The sequence below is a fragment of the Athene cunicularia genome (genome assembly GCF_003259725.1).
Source record: "Athene cunicularia isolate RWA chromosome 1 unlocalized genomic scaffold, athCun1 chr1_part2, whole genome shotgun sequence".
Classification (NCBI taxonomy): Eukaryota; Metazoa; Chordata; class Aves; order Strigiformes; family Strigidae; genus Athene; species Athene cunicularia.
This window is the reverse complement of record NW_020799092.1, coordinates 6,157,704-6,175,945: the sequence shown is the minus strand read 5'-3', so window position 1 is coordinate 6,175,945 and position 18,242 is coordinate 6,157,704. Positions and strand designations below refer to the sequence as shown.

The window sequence follows — 18,242 nt, the reverse complement described above, 5'->3', positions numbered from 1 at the left end:
CCGCGCTGCGCGCGCAACCCGCGCAAGGGGGTGGAGGCCAGGGCCGGGAGGGGAGGGGTGGGCCGGGAGCAGGCGCCCGCGGCCAGTGCGCCTCCGTCTGGGGGAAGCGGGGCAGGGGCGCCCGTTCTCCTGCCCCTGCCTAGGACGGGGCACTCCGCAAAGCGCTGTGCTGGGCAGCGGGAGGGCAGGCAGCACCCAGCTCTCCTCACCCAATGCCCGTGCCCGCGGCACGAGTGTTGAAACAAAGAGCTTCGCTCCCCAGTCAGGATTGAATATGACTGCTCAGCCCGGATACATTATTCGCAGCGCTGGGGATCGCTTCGCCACGAGTGCCACCCTTACGAGCAAAACACTCTGACTAATCTACACAAAAAGCATACATATGCATTAGATTTCTTAGAAAAGGCAGTCTTATGCTAATAAGTTCTCAGAATTCATTTACAGAGTCTGAGCATGCGTAGTAAAATAGAGTGAGGGTCTTCTCCCCTCTTAGGGGTCCCCACAGCCTTTCTTACACTGTCCCTTAGTGAACTTTTATGTTTCTAGTGTCCATACGTGGTTATAGAGTTACTTCATCCGTCCTTCAGCTCCTGTTTGTTCCAGCTTAAAACACTTACCTTGATACTGGCGTCTTCTTAGGCACTTATTTTCTTTAGGCTCCTGCTATTAAGGATGTACTCAGGGAGTTTTTCAGACTGTCCAAGGTCTGTCTTATCTTTACTAGGCAAGGAGTTAAAGGTTTCAAAATATCTTACAAGTGGGTAACGGGGTGACAACTACAGAGGGTAATTAGGAAAAAGTATAAATGAAATTATGTACATTGCAGTAAAATACAGGAAAAATACAGGAAACAATAAAAGCCAGTAAACTACAAATGATGTCTAACATTAAAACTAAATGTCTTATATTACAGATCCCTGTACGTTAGCAATTTCAAGCATACTTGTGACAACCTCCCTTCAATGTGGCCCATTATTTTATGCCCATTAAAAAAAAAAAAAAAAAAAAAAAAAAAAAAAAAAACTACGTTTCCTGTCGGCACCCACGACGTGGCTTCGAGGTGGTTAGCTGTGGCACTGGAAAGACCTGGCAGCTGGGAGCTAAGCATGCACTGCGGCCCATATCGGCAGAGCTGCACAAGCACCAGGCGACCGGATTCAGTAGTTCTTCGTCAGCCACCAGCATAAATCCTCAAATTTCAGCGGTTTCTCTTGCGTCATGCCCTTACCGCCTGAGGAGTCCCGGCAGAGGGCAGAGTAGTCACACCGGAGCGTTTTCACGTGGGAACGGAAATCTTCACTCCTCGTTCTGTTTTCCACTTTCTAAAAGATGTATTAAGGCATAAAAACACCCGATGTTAAGTTATACGAATTTACTTATAGAAACTGGATGGATAAAATAAAGCAATATGCTACCCGTATAAGGTGGCATGAGAATTTGTTTTTTAAAGTAATTTGGAAACTGGAAAGTGGAGCCTGTTGAACCGCATCATAAAGTCACTCCTGGAGACTCAGAATCTCTGTCCGTAATAGAAATGTATTATGCAGCTCACTGAAGTTGTCTGCAGGTTAAGTTGTGTTGTGGAGCAGGAGGACCTTATCTACCACTGCCAAAGGAAACACTCATAGTTATATTCTGCTGTAGGCAGGCATTTAGGAAGAATGTTTATTCATTGGGGGATTTGATTTTTCTTTCTGAAGTGTACACCTGATCAAAGAAACCCAGCAGAGGTAGGCAGCTTGCTTTTTTACTATGCAGATCAAGACAGCACCTTTCAGGCCTTTTATTTTTAGATGAGATTGAAACAAGTAGCCATATGCTGCTAAGTACTGTATTTCCTGCAGGCCACTTTCCATGCACTTAATTTTGAAATTTTTATATCTCTAGAGTTTCAAGCCTTTGTCACGTGCAAGTTCTTACCTGTTTAGCCCTATGCTTCTGTCAGAGGCTGCTGTGCCCACAACAGACCAGGTTCAGCAAAACATGTGCCTGAACATGGTCATCTACAGTGCAAAGTCTGGTGGTCTGACTGAGAGCTGCCAACTCTGCTGTACAGGCAGAAATCTCCAGGAGGATCTAAAGTGCTGTTGGTGCTAACTTTGTAACCTGGCACAGCTAGCTTGCTAGATCCTACCTGTCAACCCCTTCAAACATAGGTGTAACAAAAAAGAATGACTGCCACATTTCTGAACAAACACAACAGCTACATGGGGTACTTCTGCTGCAAACAAAGGTCCTTTTTGTTGAGAAGATAGAAGTCCTACTGAGGGCAGTTTTATGGACTGACTTTTGCTGTAAATCATACTATTTTGTGCAGTTCTCTGAGAAATTCCTTTAAAGTAGCCAGAGATGGCGCCTGTCTAGCATGTTATGTTACAAAGAAAATATACAAGGCTTTAACAACTGAAGAATGAGAAATCATATGCTGCATTATGTCTCTTTCAGAATTTCCTACCTAAATGTTATAATATTCAAAATACCTACCTGTTAAGTAAGCAATGGGTTAAAAACATCTGTATTTTGGTTCATCACATTGTGAAAATTGAATGATTTATTAATAATATTTCAGCTACATAATTCAGAAATATTGACCTGTCCAGGCAATCTAGAGATTCATATGATAGCAAAGCTTTTCCTGACCTTTACTGAATCTTCTTTTCTGTAGTATAAGTCCATTAACTCCCGTCTTCTCCAAAACAGTCTAGAGAATAGATTATTTCCTATCTTTGTTCAGCAGGCATATGCATACTTGAAAACAGGCACCATCTATTCTTCTCTGGACTTCTTATAACAGAACCAGATCTGTCCCCACCTTAAAATATTTTAATGTAAACCACATTCCTCTAGTTTATTTACATGAAAGCTATGTGAGACCTTGTCAAGAGTTTTACTAAGCTGAGGATATATGGTATGCACTTCATCTTCCTCTAGTCATAGGCCTGGTTTTCCAAATTGAAATTCTGTTTATTTGACTTGTTCTGTGTAAGTTATTATTGACTGCTATTAATTGCTTTGTTTTCTTTTATGTGCTTACCAAAGCTTGTTGGTTATTTATTCCAGCATTTTTTTCCCAGGATCAAGTGTTCAACTAGTAGTTCAAATGCATCTGTATCAAAATTTCAGTTCAGATCAAGAGTGAATTTCTGAACTGACTCTCAAAGCACCTAAACTGTTACTGAGTCCCACTACTTGCTAAAGCAGACATAGTGCATGGTTCCCAGGCTCTTCCTTTCCCCCTGTTTTTAACATAGGGGGCATTTTATCCTTTCTGGTCTCGGTAACTCTACCTGTTTCTGAGATTTCGTCAGCCAGCTACCAAGGATGAAACTCAGCTCTGAGCTAGTTTGAGTACTCACCTAAATACATATTGACTCATTTCTTCCATATTTATACTGATGTCTTGCTCCTGAAGGGACTGTGTGGGTAACAGCACTCAGTGAGATAAGAACATTTACTGTTCTATTCATAGAGCAACAGAGAACAAAACAAAGAATATAATGCTTTCCGCTTCTTTGGAACATTTACCCTGTTTTATGTAATCATGAAGTAGCCTGCAGGCACAGGTTTCCCAGTGTAGAGGCTTTACTGGCTAGTGCAGGACGCATGCCCATGTCACATAACATGGTCAAGTCTTTGACTGTGCAACCTGCCTGCCCCTAGTCTTATCGTGCCCAACTGTCCCTGAACAAGTAGGGCCAAATTGGCTTATTGCAAGGAAATACTGGTATACTAGTAAAATTACTGGGAATAAATCTATTTTAAAAACATGTTCCATGCCATATGATTCCACTGAGGATAATGAAATCTGTGAATTTCCTTTCTGGCCACCATTCAGTTTCTATAAAGTATCACATTGTAGTTTCTCTCAAGAAAGAAGTCCTTTCATTCAAGTCTGTGTGTAAGAGCAAATGAACAAAAGTGGAGGCATTCAGTAGTTCTGTGCTGAAGTGTTACTGTGATCACTGTTCAAAGGTTATAATCTACTAATAGAGAGCACTGTGAAATTTAGCCTATTAATTAGGGAAATGTTTTATTATGCAGTGTGTAACTTAATAATGTGTATCAGACATGGCTGAACAAGAAACCTCACTAGTAATGATGGTTGTGTTCTGCTTTCAAACTAACACCCTCTGAATTGCCAGTCATGAGATCGACCCTGCCCTTTCATCTTCTGAATTACCAGTCTTGAGGTCTTCTCTGCCCTTTCTGACATTCACACTGGTTGCAACACTCTTCACAGGCTTTAAGACATGAAAAGTATGTGATAGTGATTCTCTGAAGCTCACATTGGAGCTTCATGAGCAGAGCCTTGTGGTGTGTTGGTCAAAGCCAAGTGACTCAAATAAAAATGGTAAAACTGCTGTTGACCTAACTGGGCCCATTAATTACTTTTGTGTGCATGGAGTCTAATTTGGTTTATATTAGTAGGGCTTCATAAGTTACTATGCAGGTGAGTCCAGTTTCAGGGTCCTGTCTTTTTCTAGGACATGCCTAACAATGAATACTACAGAAACAGGTAAGAAAGACTCAGTGGAAGTATCTAGTGGAAACCTCAGGGATATGCTACATCTGAGTAAACTGGGAGTTATTCTTTCTAGGTCTCTCTACAGCAGAAGGAAAGATCTAGATCTCCTTTCCTGGCCCTGAGCCATGGAAACAGTGAAATCTGCACAGTTATGCTGAGTCAAACCAGTGTAAAGGAAATAAGGAATGAGCCTGGGAAAGCCTAGCAAATTACCCGTTCCTGTTATCGGAAACTTCATGCAAGTCTTGGGCTATTATAGTCTGTCCATACATGAGAGTTACATGAATAAAAGGTAACATATGTTTATGAAAAAGGCCAAGGAAGTGTTAAAGGGTCTGAGATTCCTTAAAAGCAGATAGGAGGGAGTTTTATTACTTAGAGCTTAGACTTGATCTAATGTATTACTTGGACTTGCTGCAGAAATGAAATGGAACATACTACTTCGCTGCAGCATATTGAAATGCACTGTGTTTAATTTGATGCTTGCTGGATTGATTGTGTTCCCTTTGGCAATCTCATGTACATAGAAGAAATCAGAGAGAACTGAAATATGTATATTTAAGAGTAATTTCAAACTGCTGAAGTCTTCATTATTACCAAGACTATTACATTGTTTGACAAACAGCCATTACCTGTCTATAAAATAATTGTCAATTATTGTAATAACAACACTGATTTATATTTAAATTTTGCCATAAAATAATCCAAACAACTTTGTAAATCAAGTCAATGTTGCAGACATTTACACTTACACATCATTTTTGATACCATGACCTGGATTCATCCTACTTAAATCCCGGAGTCTAAATGAGGCGGAAAGCTGGAAGCCTGAATACCTCAGTTCTTCATATAGCCAAAGTATATACTTGGAGCATCCTTTAGAAGGTACCTTTAGAGAACGCCTGAAGGCGCCTAAACTTTGGATTGCCTTCAGAGAGGGTACATCACCAGCTTTCCCGACGTAGAAAATGAGTTTTAGCAGGGCTGGTTATCCCATGATACTCACGTTTTTCAGATGCCAGATTAGTGTATCCTGATTACATGGATAAGGTTAATCTTTTAGCCAGATGTGCAAGCAGAAAAAAAATTTTCCCCTAGTTCAGAATTGCAAATACCTTTGTTATGTTGATTGTTTTTTAAATTTTCCTCTATAGTGTGATGTAGTTGTGAGCCTCCCTAAAACCTTCCTTAAATGTTCCCTTCTACTTAAGGGACTTATTACATGAATGATATTTTGTTCCTGTAGTTGATGGCTTTTCACTCTTTTTATTTCAACTTGTATGTCTTGTTACAGTGTCAGAAAATTTCATGGTCTGGCATTTTGAGTTTTTTTTTGGACTGACCCTCTATCATGCTCATGACCAGGTCATTTTTTCCTAGCCTATTTTTCTTACATCTTCCCTCCATCAACTAGCCTCTGGGAGGCTAACTGAACCCCCAAAATCTGAGATAGTTGTTGCCAGCTGGTAAAGCAAAGGAAAAAAAATCCTGTCTGGTTTTCATTCTTAGGCTGAAACTGTGAAGAAACAGAAATGAAGCTCTTTAATAAAAAGAAGGAGAAACTGAGAGGGGAAGTGATAGTAATGATCACATAAGTAAAAGATTGCTGCAGAATAAAAGAAAAATATCTTTGTCATGTTAGTGTGCTTACAACAAGAAATTACAAGCTTGAGTTACATCACAGGATATTCAGACCAGGTATTAGAAGGTAATTGAAAGGGCAATTACCCCTGCATTGCTTAGGGAGGGTGTGACATCTCCCTCACTGGCAGCTGAGGCTGACACAGTGTTAGGATTTGTTCTAGCTATCATTGGGTGACCTAAATGATCTCTTTAAGTTCCTTCCGTCTCCCTTTCTTTTTATTTTCTTAAACTTATGATTTTCAAGGAAGACAATTTAACAAAGAAAGCAGAGAAGAACCCCAAACTCACTATCTTATACAAGTCTCAGAGAAGACTGCAATAGAGAGGAGTTAAAAGAGGTGAAGGAGTGAAGGGACATGGGAATATAAGTTTTTAAAAGAAAATAATTCATCGTAACAAAACCTAGTGCTAGATCTTAGAGAAAGATAACTTTTTATCTGTTTACAAAATCTCTATGTAAGTTGATGTTATGCACTAACATTCTCTCAAATAGCTTCACTCACTCACTCACTCACTCACTCACTCACTCACTCACTCACTCACTCACTCACTCGCCCATATCACAGTGACAAGCACCTATGTGTGTGTCCCTGGCAAGGATTACTTGTGTGCAACAGATAGCAAAGTACACCATCTGTCACATGTTCATCATGTCTCTGGAGTTCTTATGGATTGACAACGGTAAACTTGTTTTTTTTTCACAGATCTTTGATAATCTTCAGGAATCAATGTTACAGGGCAGTCCTGTGTTTTAGGCTTTTGCTTACATCAGCCTCCATAAATCTTAGGCAAAGTTGCTTGGTTTGCCCCTTTTTTTCTTGTTTATTTTAAATGTATATCTGTTTCCTGCTGCCTTGTGGCCATCCTCCTGTTGTGAGAATGCAGCATCTTGTGATGAAAAGTCACCTTGTCCCGTGGTCTTAGAGTGAGCGCCTTGTGGGCTTGAGTGCAGGCCTTTTGGGCTTGACCTAAACATCCCATTATTCATTTTTACTGCTGAGAACAATGTTCTGGGAACAGTATCAAGGGAGCAGTGTTCTTCATTATCAGTACAGGGTATTCTTTTACTCCTTGTTCTGCTGTCTCATCTGGTGCTTTCACACACATATGTTTCCATTCATGTTGTGTTTATAATACTCTAAATATTTTTTTGTACAAATCTCTACAAATTTAGCAGCCAGCTCAATCATGTTATCTGTGCACTGGGTCATTAAACAGTTTATCTGACTGAGTCCATAAACATCCTCAATCTGCTGCCAGTTTGCCCACAATATATGTCAAAACTATTTATGAAATGCACGCTTATTTTACACATTAACAAATATTTTCACTTGAAGCACAGAAATGTGTATATAGTGCCTTCTTTTTGCCTGACACTGAACGTCCCTGACTGCTGCTGATGGTTTTCGTCTGCGGAGTGCAAGGCTTTGCATGTTGCTTCTTAGTAGAACAGAAATACATAATTGTGGCCTAATCAGAACAGAGCTTGCTTTATTTGTACCTGGTCTAAAGCAGTTTATACCTTCCTCTATCTAAAGCAGTAGATTTAATTATAGATTCATACAGTTCATAAGTCTGCTATGTCTTCTGAAACTGTTCCTGTAACATAGCCTGGTGTAACCCTGCGTAACTCTGAATTAGCAACGCAAAGTAGTATTCACGTGGCATTTTGGCAGCTGGTGGGAACAGTGCCATCTAGTGCCATTATTATAGCAGCAGTAACACCATGTGGTGCAAAAGCAAGTAATTGTCAACTGAGAAAATCATCATCAGAGGTGCAATAAGAACTGTTTAAATTGCCCTTCTTACTCTAACAATGATGCTGAAATGCGTTCGTGGAGAACTCAGTAAAATCACGATTTTTATTTTTACTATAGACAGATTTTCAGACAGTTATCGATGATTATTGCACAAGAAATAGCTTCTGCAGATGCCATTATGCTATTACTGCTTGCAGTTTCTAATTACTGTATTTTTTTTCTTCTTTTATGATTATATTGATTTGGAATTCCTATTCCTCACAGAGCAATGGGTATAAAGCAAATCCTAGTTTCCCTTTAAGTGAAATGAATCCCTTGTACAGGCATGCTGCACCTTTTCCTTTGAAAAACACCCTCCCTCTGTCTAGGCCTCAAGATGGATGGGAAACAAGTGGTATTGTTTGGACCAGTTCCTATTTCCAGTTTCATTGCTGGTTGATGACTCATGGAGCAAGCCCTAGATGTTACTGATTTTATTATGAACTGAAATTAAATTGTGTTTGATTTTAATATAAGTATAGAATTAAGAGATATTTTAGTAAAAATCATTTTACTTTTTTTGTATTTTGAATCTCACAACCAACTGCTACTCTAAAACCCCCTGTACAGCCCCTTACCAAGGCTGAAGGGATTGGTCATAATTGTCTAGTAGGAACGGTTAGAACCTAGGTAACAAAACACGAGGTAATTTGTAAACTGATTTATAATACATACATAGGACTAGAAGAATGCAAGTAGTTGTCAAGGTCCAGGATTAATGGGAACTGAGGGAAGTAACCGTAACAGCTTGCAAGTACCTGCCAAGAAAACGATGTCCTTAAGCAAAAGGTAATTCCGTCAGGGGGAGATCACAACCACTGACTCATGGACCACCTACCCACATTACACCCCAGACCCATTTCTAGACATTTCTAACCTTTACTGTGCAGATTCGGAAATAGGAAGAGAATATGTTAATGATTTATTAGGAATTGTATGTTTATGTATGAATACTTAATGAGTATGTATAAGTTCTATATAAGGTGTATGATTCTGGTCCCTGGTATGTGTTGTTGGTGAGAGCACTCCCCTACACGTCCGGCTGTCAATGAAGAAGTGTCTGCTTATCTGCATCAAATTGGTGTCGATAAATTCTTATTCCAGATTTTCGGTAACATAGATAGAACACACATGTGCAGCCTGAACATAATTTTACAGGCTCAGGTAAACAGTCCTCTTAATAATTTCTCTATGAGTATGTGAATTGCAGAAGACTGTACAAAAGATCAGACAGAGATCAATGTCTCCTGATAATATCTTTGTAATTCACTCTATTAGAAAATCTGCTTCCCACTCCCTAGTGCTTGCACAATGGCCAGTAGAGTCAGAAAGTTCTTGTTGCTCTTGTGCCCCCCTGTATAGCTAACTGTCTCCTCAGACCCAGAGATATTTTGGTCATATATCCGCAGGGTCACTTGCCTCAGTGCAGCTCCTGAGAGTATTACAGAGCTCAGGTCTGCATTATACAACCTCCCTGTTTCATTACAATGGAAATTTTTGGAAGATGGTTCTCACTCTAACTGATTGGTTATCAAATGATCGTTTTGGACTACCCATATGTCCCTATCCAATGTTGGGGGGAGGTTTCGATATGATCCCAAGAGTGAGATTAACGCACAAACAGGGTCAAATGCTGTATACCCAAACCAGGTTTTTATTTATTAAAAAGGTGAAGAGGGGTAGCAATAGGACAGAATGGAAGGAAAAGGAAGAAACAAAGCAAGGAAGTGGGATAGGGCTGCAAGAACAGTCACCACCATGTATCCAGTGGCATCCCGTTGGTCCTCAGTCTTCAGTTCTTCGATGGTGGCTGCACATGGATCTGGCTTTGATGGTGGATGCACAATGAGCCAGATTTTCTGCTGCCTTTTTAAGTTCATTATACCCGCTGATCAGCATATCTGCTCGCCTTGAGTTTTTTTTCTCTGGTCCAACAGGTTTTGTTGCATCTGGCTTCAAAGACAGGACGGTTTGCCTCTTATCAGTTCATTAGCAATGCATGCATGGTGTCTGGCCTACACAACAGAGCCACAAACGGCCACAGGATGGGGCCAGCTCAGCACACCTCTGCCCCTTTGAGGCTTATCTAAAGAGTCCAGACAATGCAACCGCAAGGAAGTGGGGGGGTGCATCCTTCCATACACTCCTGCTTCTCTGGGCAGCATCACCCAAACCAGTTCACAGGCTGCAGCAGCTTCTCTTGGAGGTTTGCATAGACAAAGCAAGATTTGGGACAGTCCTTTGACATTTCAGTCTCTCACACCATACAAGAGCATGAGCCACGTTTCACTCGTAATTGTTACTGGGAAAGCAAGTCATTGAATATGTATTTGTAGAGACATACAGCCATAGAGCATCTGTCATAAATTTTGATTTTTCATTAACCCTACCTGAAAGAAGTACCACGCTGATTGTGGAGTAAAGAATTGTTTTATTTTGTTAATGAAGACATAGAACATTAAAAATATCTGTAATATAAAATTATTTTAGATTAAAAAAAAAAAAAAAACAACAAACCCCAGTTTCAGTCATACAATTATAAATGATTTAACCCTGATTGGTAGTGATAAGCTTCAATCATGCAATTTTGATTGAAGTGCCTCCCAAGGGGAACAGGTGACCATTATGGCCAAGAGATGACTGAAGGGACATTAGGTGACTCATGTATTCTGGATTTTTAATTCGCTATGTCTTTAGAAAGGAGTTGGCCTAAGAAACCTCTACTTTATAGAGACAGGCATCATCTAGTCATCTGATTGTCTTCCCTCTTATGATACGCTTACCCTTGCCTTTGCAAGTTTTTTGTCTTTTTCAATAAAATCTCTGAAAACAGTTCAGGAGGCTTTTGTAATGTGGGCCTAAAACCTCAATCTGTCCTACCATGTAACCTCAAATCATATTCCAATCCACAGTCCGAGCCTGGTCCAGAGCTGGTCTTTTAAAAGTTCTACCCTTCAGTGCTACACATTGGTCTGCTTTCAACTACTTGGGCTACAACTTGCATGTACTATATGGCATGAGTTGTATACACAATTTTTTGTTCTAAGTGATCTGAAACAAAGGTCTCTGTCCAAGTGCAGGTACGAGCTTTCCTGGGAAGTCTAAGCAAATCAGACATCACTCCTATGCCTTGTCTCTAAGGAAAGGACTCTTGGAAAACATTAATAACTGTTGACAATAGAGCACTTGCAAGGACCTGTCCAGTGAATGGTGCCAATTAGTTCTCTTACCTGTTACAGTATTTTAAATGCATTACATCTCCTTTAACTGTTGCTAAATGTGAAAATTACCTAAAAATATATCTTTGACATGGAAATAAGTATTTTTCTTAATATGGATTAATTGTGCTCAGGCAGAAAGTGCAGAGTTAGCTGCAAGGGGATTAACATTCTGGAGCCAGAGCTCCTCCTGGTGTTTACTATAGCCACACTGACCTCAAGCATCCAACAGTTCTGTCGACCACTTTTGTCTTCAGGCTAAACTGCTCATGTAAATATAATTGCAGGCTAATTTTCCTCTTGTCTGTCTTCCCACTATTCCCTAATCAAGTACTCTGTTAGCTCAAGCCAAGAACTTTTGTCTTCATTGATGTTTTTCTTAATGCTCACTTACTGGTCTGGTAGCAAGCACTGTTGATAGAGAGGAGGAACTTACTCCATAGCTCCATGCAAAGATGGAAGATGCCGGAATAGACTTTGTTTTGGTACCAGTGTTGAATGCTTCAAACTATGTATGAAAACAAGGTTGTTTTAAAATGATAGCAGGATCATTATTAACAGTTACAGGCCAGGAACTTGCAGGAAGGTACAGCAGCAGTAGGCAAACTCACCTTCCTTGGGAGACTTCTTCAGCTTCTGCCTGTGCAAGATAAAGTTTATAACTTTGAGACTATTAATGCTTTAGCATTTTATTTATTGAATGAACATAATGTTTTAGCTTCTGAAATTCCAGCAACCTTAATACATGCTTCTAAAGGCCTAGAGGAGAATGTTGTTGTAGGTAAAATCATGGACATTGTATTGAACACTTTTGTTGGTGATACCTGATGATGAAACACAGAATGTTTTGATGAGGAAACTATTCTGCCATTGTTACAAACTTCATAACTTTTCATGATGAAAGCCAAAATGCATATTTTCAGAAGAGAAAGCTACTGTTCAAAATGTGCCCAGAAACTTTGGTAAATGTAGTGGGAATATTATCTATTCAGTCTATTTATCAGGATCCCATTTTATTGGGGCATAATCAAATGCATTAGGACATGAAGTAACTACATCATCCCATATATTCCCCACCTTCTTTTACTTCAATTAATTTATCTCTCTCTTTTTAGCTCAGAAAATTTCCTCAGAAAATTTGATTCTCAGGAGTATCAGGAATCTGCATCTCCTCCCAACTTCAGTGGGAGCATAGTTAACAGTGCTATCACTAATTCTTAAGGAGATTTTCAAAATATGAGGCCTAAATTAGCATTTTGCATTTTGAAGATGCTGAAACAAATGTCATAGGAATCAAGGACAAATTTTTCATGCATAAGTCTTTTCACAATTTCATCATCATTTTCATGTCAGCAAATAGGAGATGATAAGAACCCACCCAAGATTCCAGAAAAAAAGGTTTTCCACATTCTTCCTCTGTGTTTTGCTACTAAAGAGGAAATAAAAGGGAGAAAAGATTGAAATAAGAAAAAAAATGCTGTGTTTTTCATAAGTAAAAAATAAAAACATTACAAACATAGTTTGTTTTTTTTTGAATAAGTAAGACAAAAGCTTCTCAAAGCAAAATTCCAGTCAACTGTACTAGTCATGGTTTTCCTACCAGCTGGTACTGAACCAGCTTAATTAAACACTAGTTACCTGGGCTGTGTGTAAGCATTAGGCAGCATGCAGATCTGAGAAAGCTCAGAACACACCTGCTCCACAGTAGACCTGCTTGTCTTCTTTGTTCCTGAACATGACCATATTCCTCTCTCTTTCTTCCTTGGATCTCACCTTGTGAGTTACTTTAGCCAAATATCCAGTTCAAATGAAGCCACCTTGTCTTACAATAGAGTCTGCTCAATGAAAGTAAGAAGGGTGTGCAGCTGTATTTTTCTTCAAAGACACAAATGATCCTGGAGACATCCTCTAAAGTATCTCTCCTTTCTCTTCCCCTCTCTTTTTCTCACAGTTCTTTCTCTGTTCTGTGGAATAACATCATTCAGAATATTAGCTACTTTTTCCAACAACATAATATTGCCATAGCAACAGATAAAGTGAGTTTGGAAGTTTTTTACTCTAAATAAGACTTCACATACACATCATCTGCTCAGGACACAATACAATGTATGAAATGTGTATTGGGCACATTGCATTCCAGTTTCGTGAACTCATTTTTCCATTCAGGATTTTCTGAAGTGAGAAGTGGGAGTTTGACTTCCTGAAGATACTATTTCACCTTTTCAGACATAACATGTCATATATATATATGGTTCTTATCACTAGTGGCTGTTGCCTTATGTTTCAAATCTAAAACCAATTATATTCAACTGCTCTCAGGCATCCCTCAGCCACATCTAGCAGTTAGTTGCTGCAAATTGGCCCACAGAATCTGTCTCACTGTAAATAAATAAACACACTTTAGTTTGAAACGTCTGCTGCATAATGACACATCTACGGACCAGATTTGGATCTGAGTTGTACAGATGGGGTTAATGTTTAACTCCTGGAGTGATAAGCAGTACATTACTTAACACATAACACACATGCATGTACATATACTAGCTTGTTCTTCCTCTCCCTGAGATAACAGAGAGGAGGAATAAATCGGTTCATCAGAATAGCTGAATACAGGATCATGTGTGCAGTCAATTTACACACCAATTCACAAACTGAAAATTTGGCTAGAGTGATTCTGATCATATTTGTTTGATGATCTCCAGATTGCCTCAGCATGTCAGCATTTCCTGTGCAAAGTTATAAAAGAATCCATTGGTCCACTTGAAGTGAGATAGTGCTCCCTATCAAGCCCATGACTGCTACAGGGACAAGACATAAAACAGAGAACTAATATGGATGAATGTCTGTCTAATTCACTTCTACATTTCTCAGACCATTTGCTTTATTACAGCAAATATGATATAAATCTCCCTGAAGTCTTGTTAATAAATCTTACATTGTCTGCCAAGAGTCTGCCTTGAAGCATTATACACTTCAGGGTGGTGTTTTACTACTACTGTTCTAGAGGAGCTGCTATTTTCACCCCAAAGACTGTTGGGTTTTTTAAATAATTTTGTACCATATGGTATAATCTTGTTGCTGTCTTGGAAGTGGACCAAGATGTGTGCTAACAATTTATCCCACTTTTCCTTTACTTGTATGAACCCTTTGACCATGCTATCAGACTGCTGTCACAGGCTTATGAAGTATTACAGAAGTACCTTAGATATACTCTACTGAGGAGCTTCAGAAAGTGTTTTGGTAGATTCTGTGGGAGTACCATTCCTTGTGACATAATGTTTTTGCAGTCTGCTGATTGCTGGATAATTTAGGAAATTTTTATTTGTTTTCATTAATGGGATTTTGTGTCTTCTGCTAAGACATTGCCTTTCACTGCCTTGTCATTGACATGTCCTACTGTAAAGGAGTAGAGTTATTTTAAATTAATCTTAATCCTTTTGACATTTTTTTATTCCAGATTTTCCATGTGAGCATGGGATTTAACAAAGTTCTGTGTGCTGTGAAATGGACTTACCTTGCCATCTCCTGTTTTCCAACGAGGGTCGCAGATGACATCAGCAAGAATAAAATAAGGAAAGATCGGAGATCCAGCACATCAGTGTTTAGTACCCAATAAATACAGGGGCAGTTTATAACACAAAGAACAGGGCAGTGCCTCCATTACTACACTTACACTGCAGCGGTTCATTTACCCAGATGACATACATGAATACAACTGAAATACAACATAAAGCATGGCCACAATGATTTTAAGTATATTTGGGATTTGCCTTTTTTATGAAAGTGATTTTTAGTAGTTCTTTTTTGTTCCCGAAAACCTGAACAGACTTTGTTAATAAGCTTCCAGCTTTGAGATATGCAACTTCAGAGACTGGACTATGAGGATTTAGATAAAAGGCAAATGTGGGACCCGTTACAGTTGAATGCTTTTTTGAAAAGTAAGGCAACTGCACTACATATCTTGCCTGAAAAAGGAGATATGTAAGGTATGGATCTTCTTAAGGACTGAATGCATCCTCTTATGGTAGTGGCTTTCTGAGGAATATATTCTATATGGTGCAAATAACAAGAAAGAAAAGCGCAGTATTTTGTATACAGCAGATGGGAGATTTCAGGGTTAGTATAGGCAATTAATTTCATCTTTTCCTATAAAAGAGATTTCTTATAGTTTTGATGACTCATATTTCCTTATGCTATACATTTATTCCATCATAGAACATAGCAATCCTCAAGTATGACAACTGGAATTAGAATCGGAGATGGTAAGGGCTGTGGGAGAAGGACTGTGTGGGTTCTACCAGGCCTAGTAAAAAGGGTGGGGATAACTTCAACAAGATACTTGTCATATTTTTATATTTTATTATATTCTCTTGCTTTACACAATAATGTAAAGTAGATACATGGAAAAATATCTCAGACTGAAAATTTATTTCTGTACCTCAAAGAAGAAGAAAAGAAAGAGATAATAGGCTAAAATTTTTAGAAATTCTCAAGTGATTTAGGTTCATTGCCAAGTGTAGCATAGGATGCATAACAGCAGGAATCCAATTTCCTAAATCTATGTGTGAGAATTGCTTAAGCCTGTAACAATCATATAGACTCTCTCTTTCTCCATGGGGTGAGACCATCATATCCAGAGGGGAATGAGTTCCCACTATCTTAAAAACCTGTTCTAGGATGAAAAGAATTATAATCTGAAAATGTTTTATTCTCTCCAAATGCTGTATAGGGAGCCTGGGCAATGGACAGAGACATAAGGAATCAAGTATCTACCATCCTGGGTGAGGTGAGTTCTGTGTTTAGTATTTAACCCCCTTTTCAGGCATTCACAGTGAAATTAGACACCTAAACCTCTTTTTATTTCTGACTACTATGTATCTAAAAGCCAAAATTTGTAAACGGAACTAAACAATGTAGGTGTCTTGTTAAATGGGAGAAAATGAATCCGTTCATATTTTAGTCCTGTCTTGTTTGCAGAGAGGGTAAGTCTAAGTGGTAAGTTTGCTGGTTTACAAATAAGTGAAGATTTTCTGGGCAACACACAAGAATAGTCTGAATTGTCCATTGTCAGGCTAGAGGACACAAGTTAAATACAGCACAGATAAAAACAAAAATTCAACCCTTTCTTCCAGCTCCACACACACAGACTCCACAATGTCATTATACAAGTGGGTCTAACCATTTGGTGGAATTTATGTTATAGTACAAAAAAGTCTATTTTATGATATTTAGGATGAAATTCCTCTATGCTTAGGGGATGTCGAAATTGTTCTTGACAGCCTCAAAAAGCCCTGTAATATTAAAAGAACAGCTCTTAAGTTTTGTGGGGTTTTTGAAGCAAAAAGAGTGTAATACAATCATATGTATTTTGTTGCCAATGTGACAGATTAGAAAAAAACACCTTTATCAAACAGAAAATAAAAGTGGATATCTGAAAAGTTATGTTGTGTGTAGCATCTAACCTGCAACTTTGCACACAGATTCAGCCAAGATTAAGAGCTACCAAGACAAATCATAGCATTGCTTTTGGTGCCTCTGACCGCACCATTGAGCCCCTTATGCACAGTTGTCCATCAAAGATCAGAAGGTTTGTAAATCCCCATTCAAGTCCTGTGGCTTTATACACCTTTTATAGTGATGAACTTTGAGGTCTGGGGTTTTCTTGTAGTTCTCCATGTAGAGCTCTTCTCTACTTATGTTGCTCTGTTGAACTTTTGCTGTATATGTTTTCCACAACAGTTTTCCCCATAGAAACCAGGAATAATAACTTTAGAAAAAGCTGTGGAAAATATTTCAAATAATACTAAGATTCTACTGCTTCCCCTCTCCAAGCTTAATCACAATAATTATTTAAAAGGGACAGAGAAGTTATTCAAAGACTAGGCTGCATTTTCCATTACATTAGAAAATTTAAATGGAAAACAGAGTCTTTACTACTTCATTAATATTTTCTTGGTAGATCCTTTATTTTTATTTTTTTTTAGAACACTGTGCAATTAAAACAAATACTGCGAACCTTTATTTTTTTAAATAGGGTTGTGAGCACAAATAAAATTAATCTTGAAGCTGTGTCAATTGATCTTTTTATATGATGTCATGAGTTCTGACACAGCACTGTGGGGATACTGTCACTGTGACAAATTTAGAAGTAAAATAAAGACTTGATAGACCATAACACATAATTTACTCTGACCATTTGTTATATATTGCTATATTAGCATAAAGCCCCAGTATAAATGATATATGTAGGTTTAAAATAAGTCAAGGAATTTATTGCCACTTGCTCACCAAAATATCCATGAGAGTTCTTCAAAACATCTCCTTTAGTGTCAACAGTTCCAACAGAAGAACCTGCACGCATGGGTGAAATGCTGGTGATCTCAGCTCTTTACTTAAGAAATGGGAGAGCCTAGGAGTCTGCATACAGCTACCTGCCTAATGAGTGGTAGCTCATTATGGTCCAGTGACTTGATTGCTAGTGTTGGTGTGCCATGAAGTACACAAAGAGGGAGGCCTATGGTCTGGTGCACAATATGGAAATTGTCAGAGGCAGTTGCTGTCAACTGAAACCAGAGTAATTTGTTATGTGAACTCTTACCCAAGTACAGATACCCTTCCTTTCCTGTTCAGTGAGTTAAATAAATCAAGACAATTCAGGTGGAGGGTGTTCAGCTGGGAGCTATGGAAAATGAATCCATACCTTCAGTGGCTGTCGGGTTATTTCCCTCACATTGGTGAGTCCAAATTTGTTAAAACCAATTTCTATTCCTGCTATTCCTCCACCATTTAGGTTCTTTCGCATTTAGCTAGTCAAGATGATGGAAGGCCACCACAGCATGGAAATCATTGCCAGCTGAGCTGTGGATTTTGCCTGCCTTGTAGCGAGGAGCCAAAATTCAACGGTTTTGTTAAGATCCACTTAGAATTTTTTGTGCTTCCCCCCTGAAAGCCATTAGGTAAAGCAGCTTCTGTGTTTAAGCTGTCCATCTGCCACCCTCATGTACGCCTGCTCCCTCATCCCCGGGGGCAGGCTGGGGGTGCCCCTCCAGGGCCGTG

At 39.0% G+C, this 18,242-nt stretch overlaps 1 protein-coding gene across 1 annotated transcript in view; it reads right to left on the bottom strand.

The window, feature by feature from the left end:
- CMAS (cytidine monophosphate N-acetylneuraminic acid synthetase) overlaps positions 1 to 17,988 on the bottom strand; it is a 28,794-nt gene extending 10,806 nt beyond the window's left edge. The window contains exon 1 of the mRNA XM_026863330.1: positions 17,887 to 17,988. Within this exon, the coding sequence (XP_026719131.1) occupies positions 17,887 to 17,988 (102 nt within the window). The remainder of the gene's footprint in view (positions 1 to 17,886) is intronic.
- Between the last annotated feature and the right edge of the window lie 254 nt (positions 17,989 to 18,242).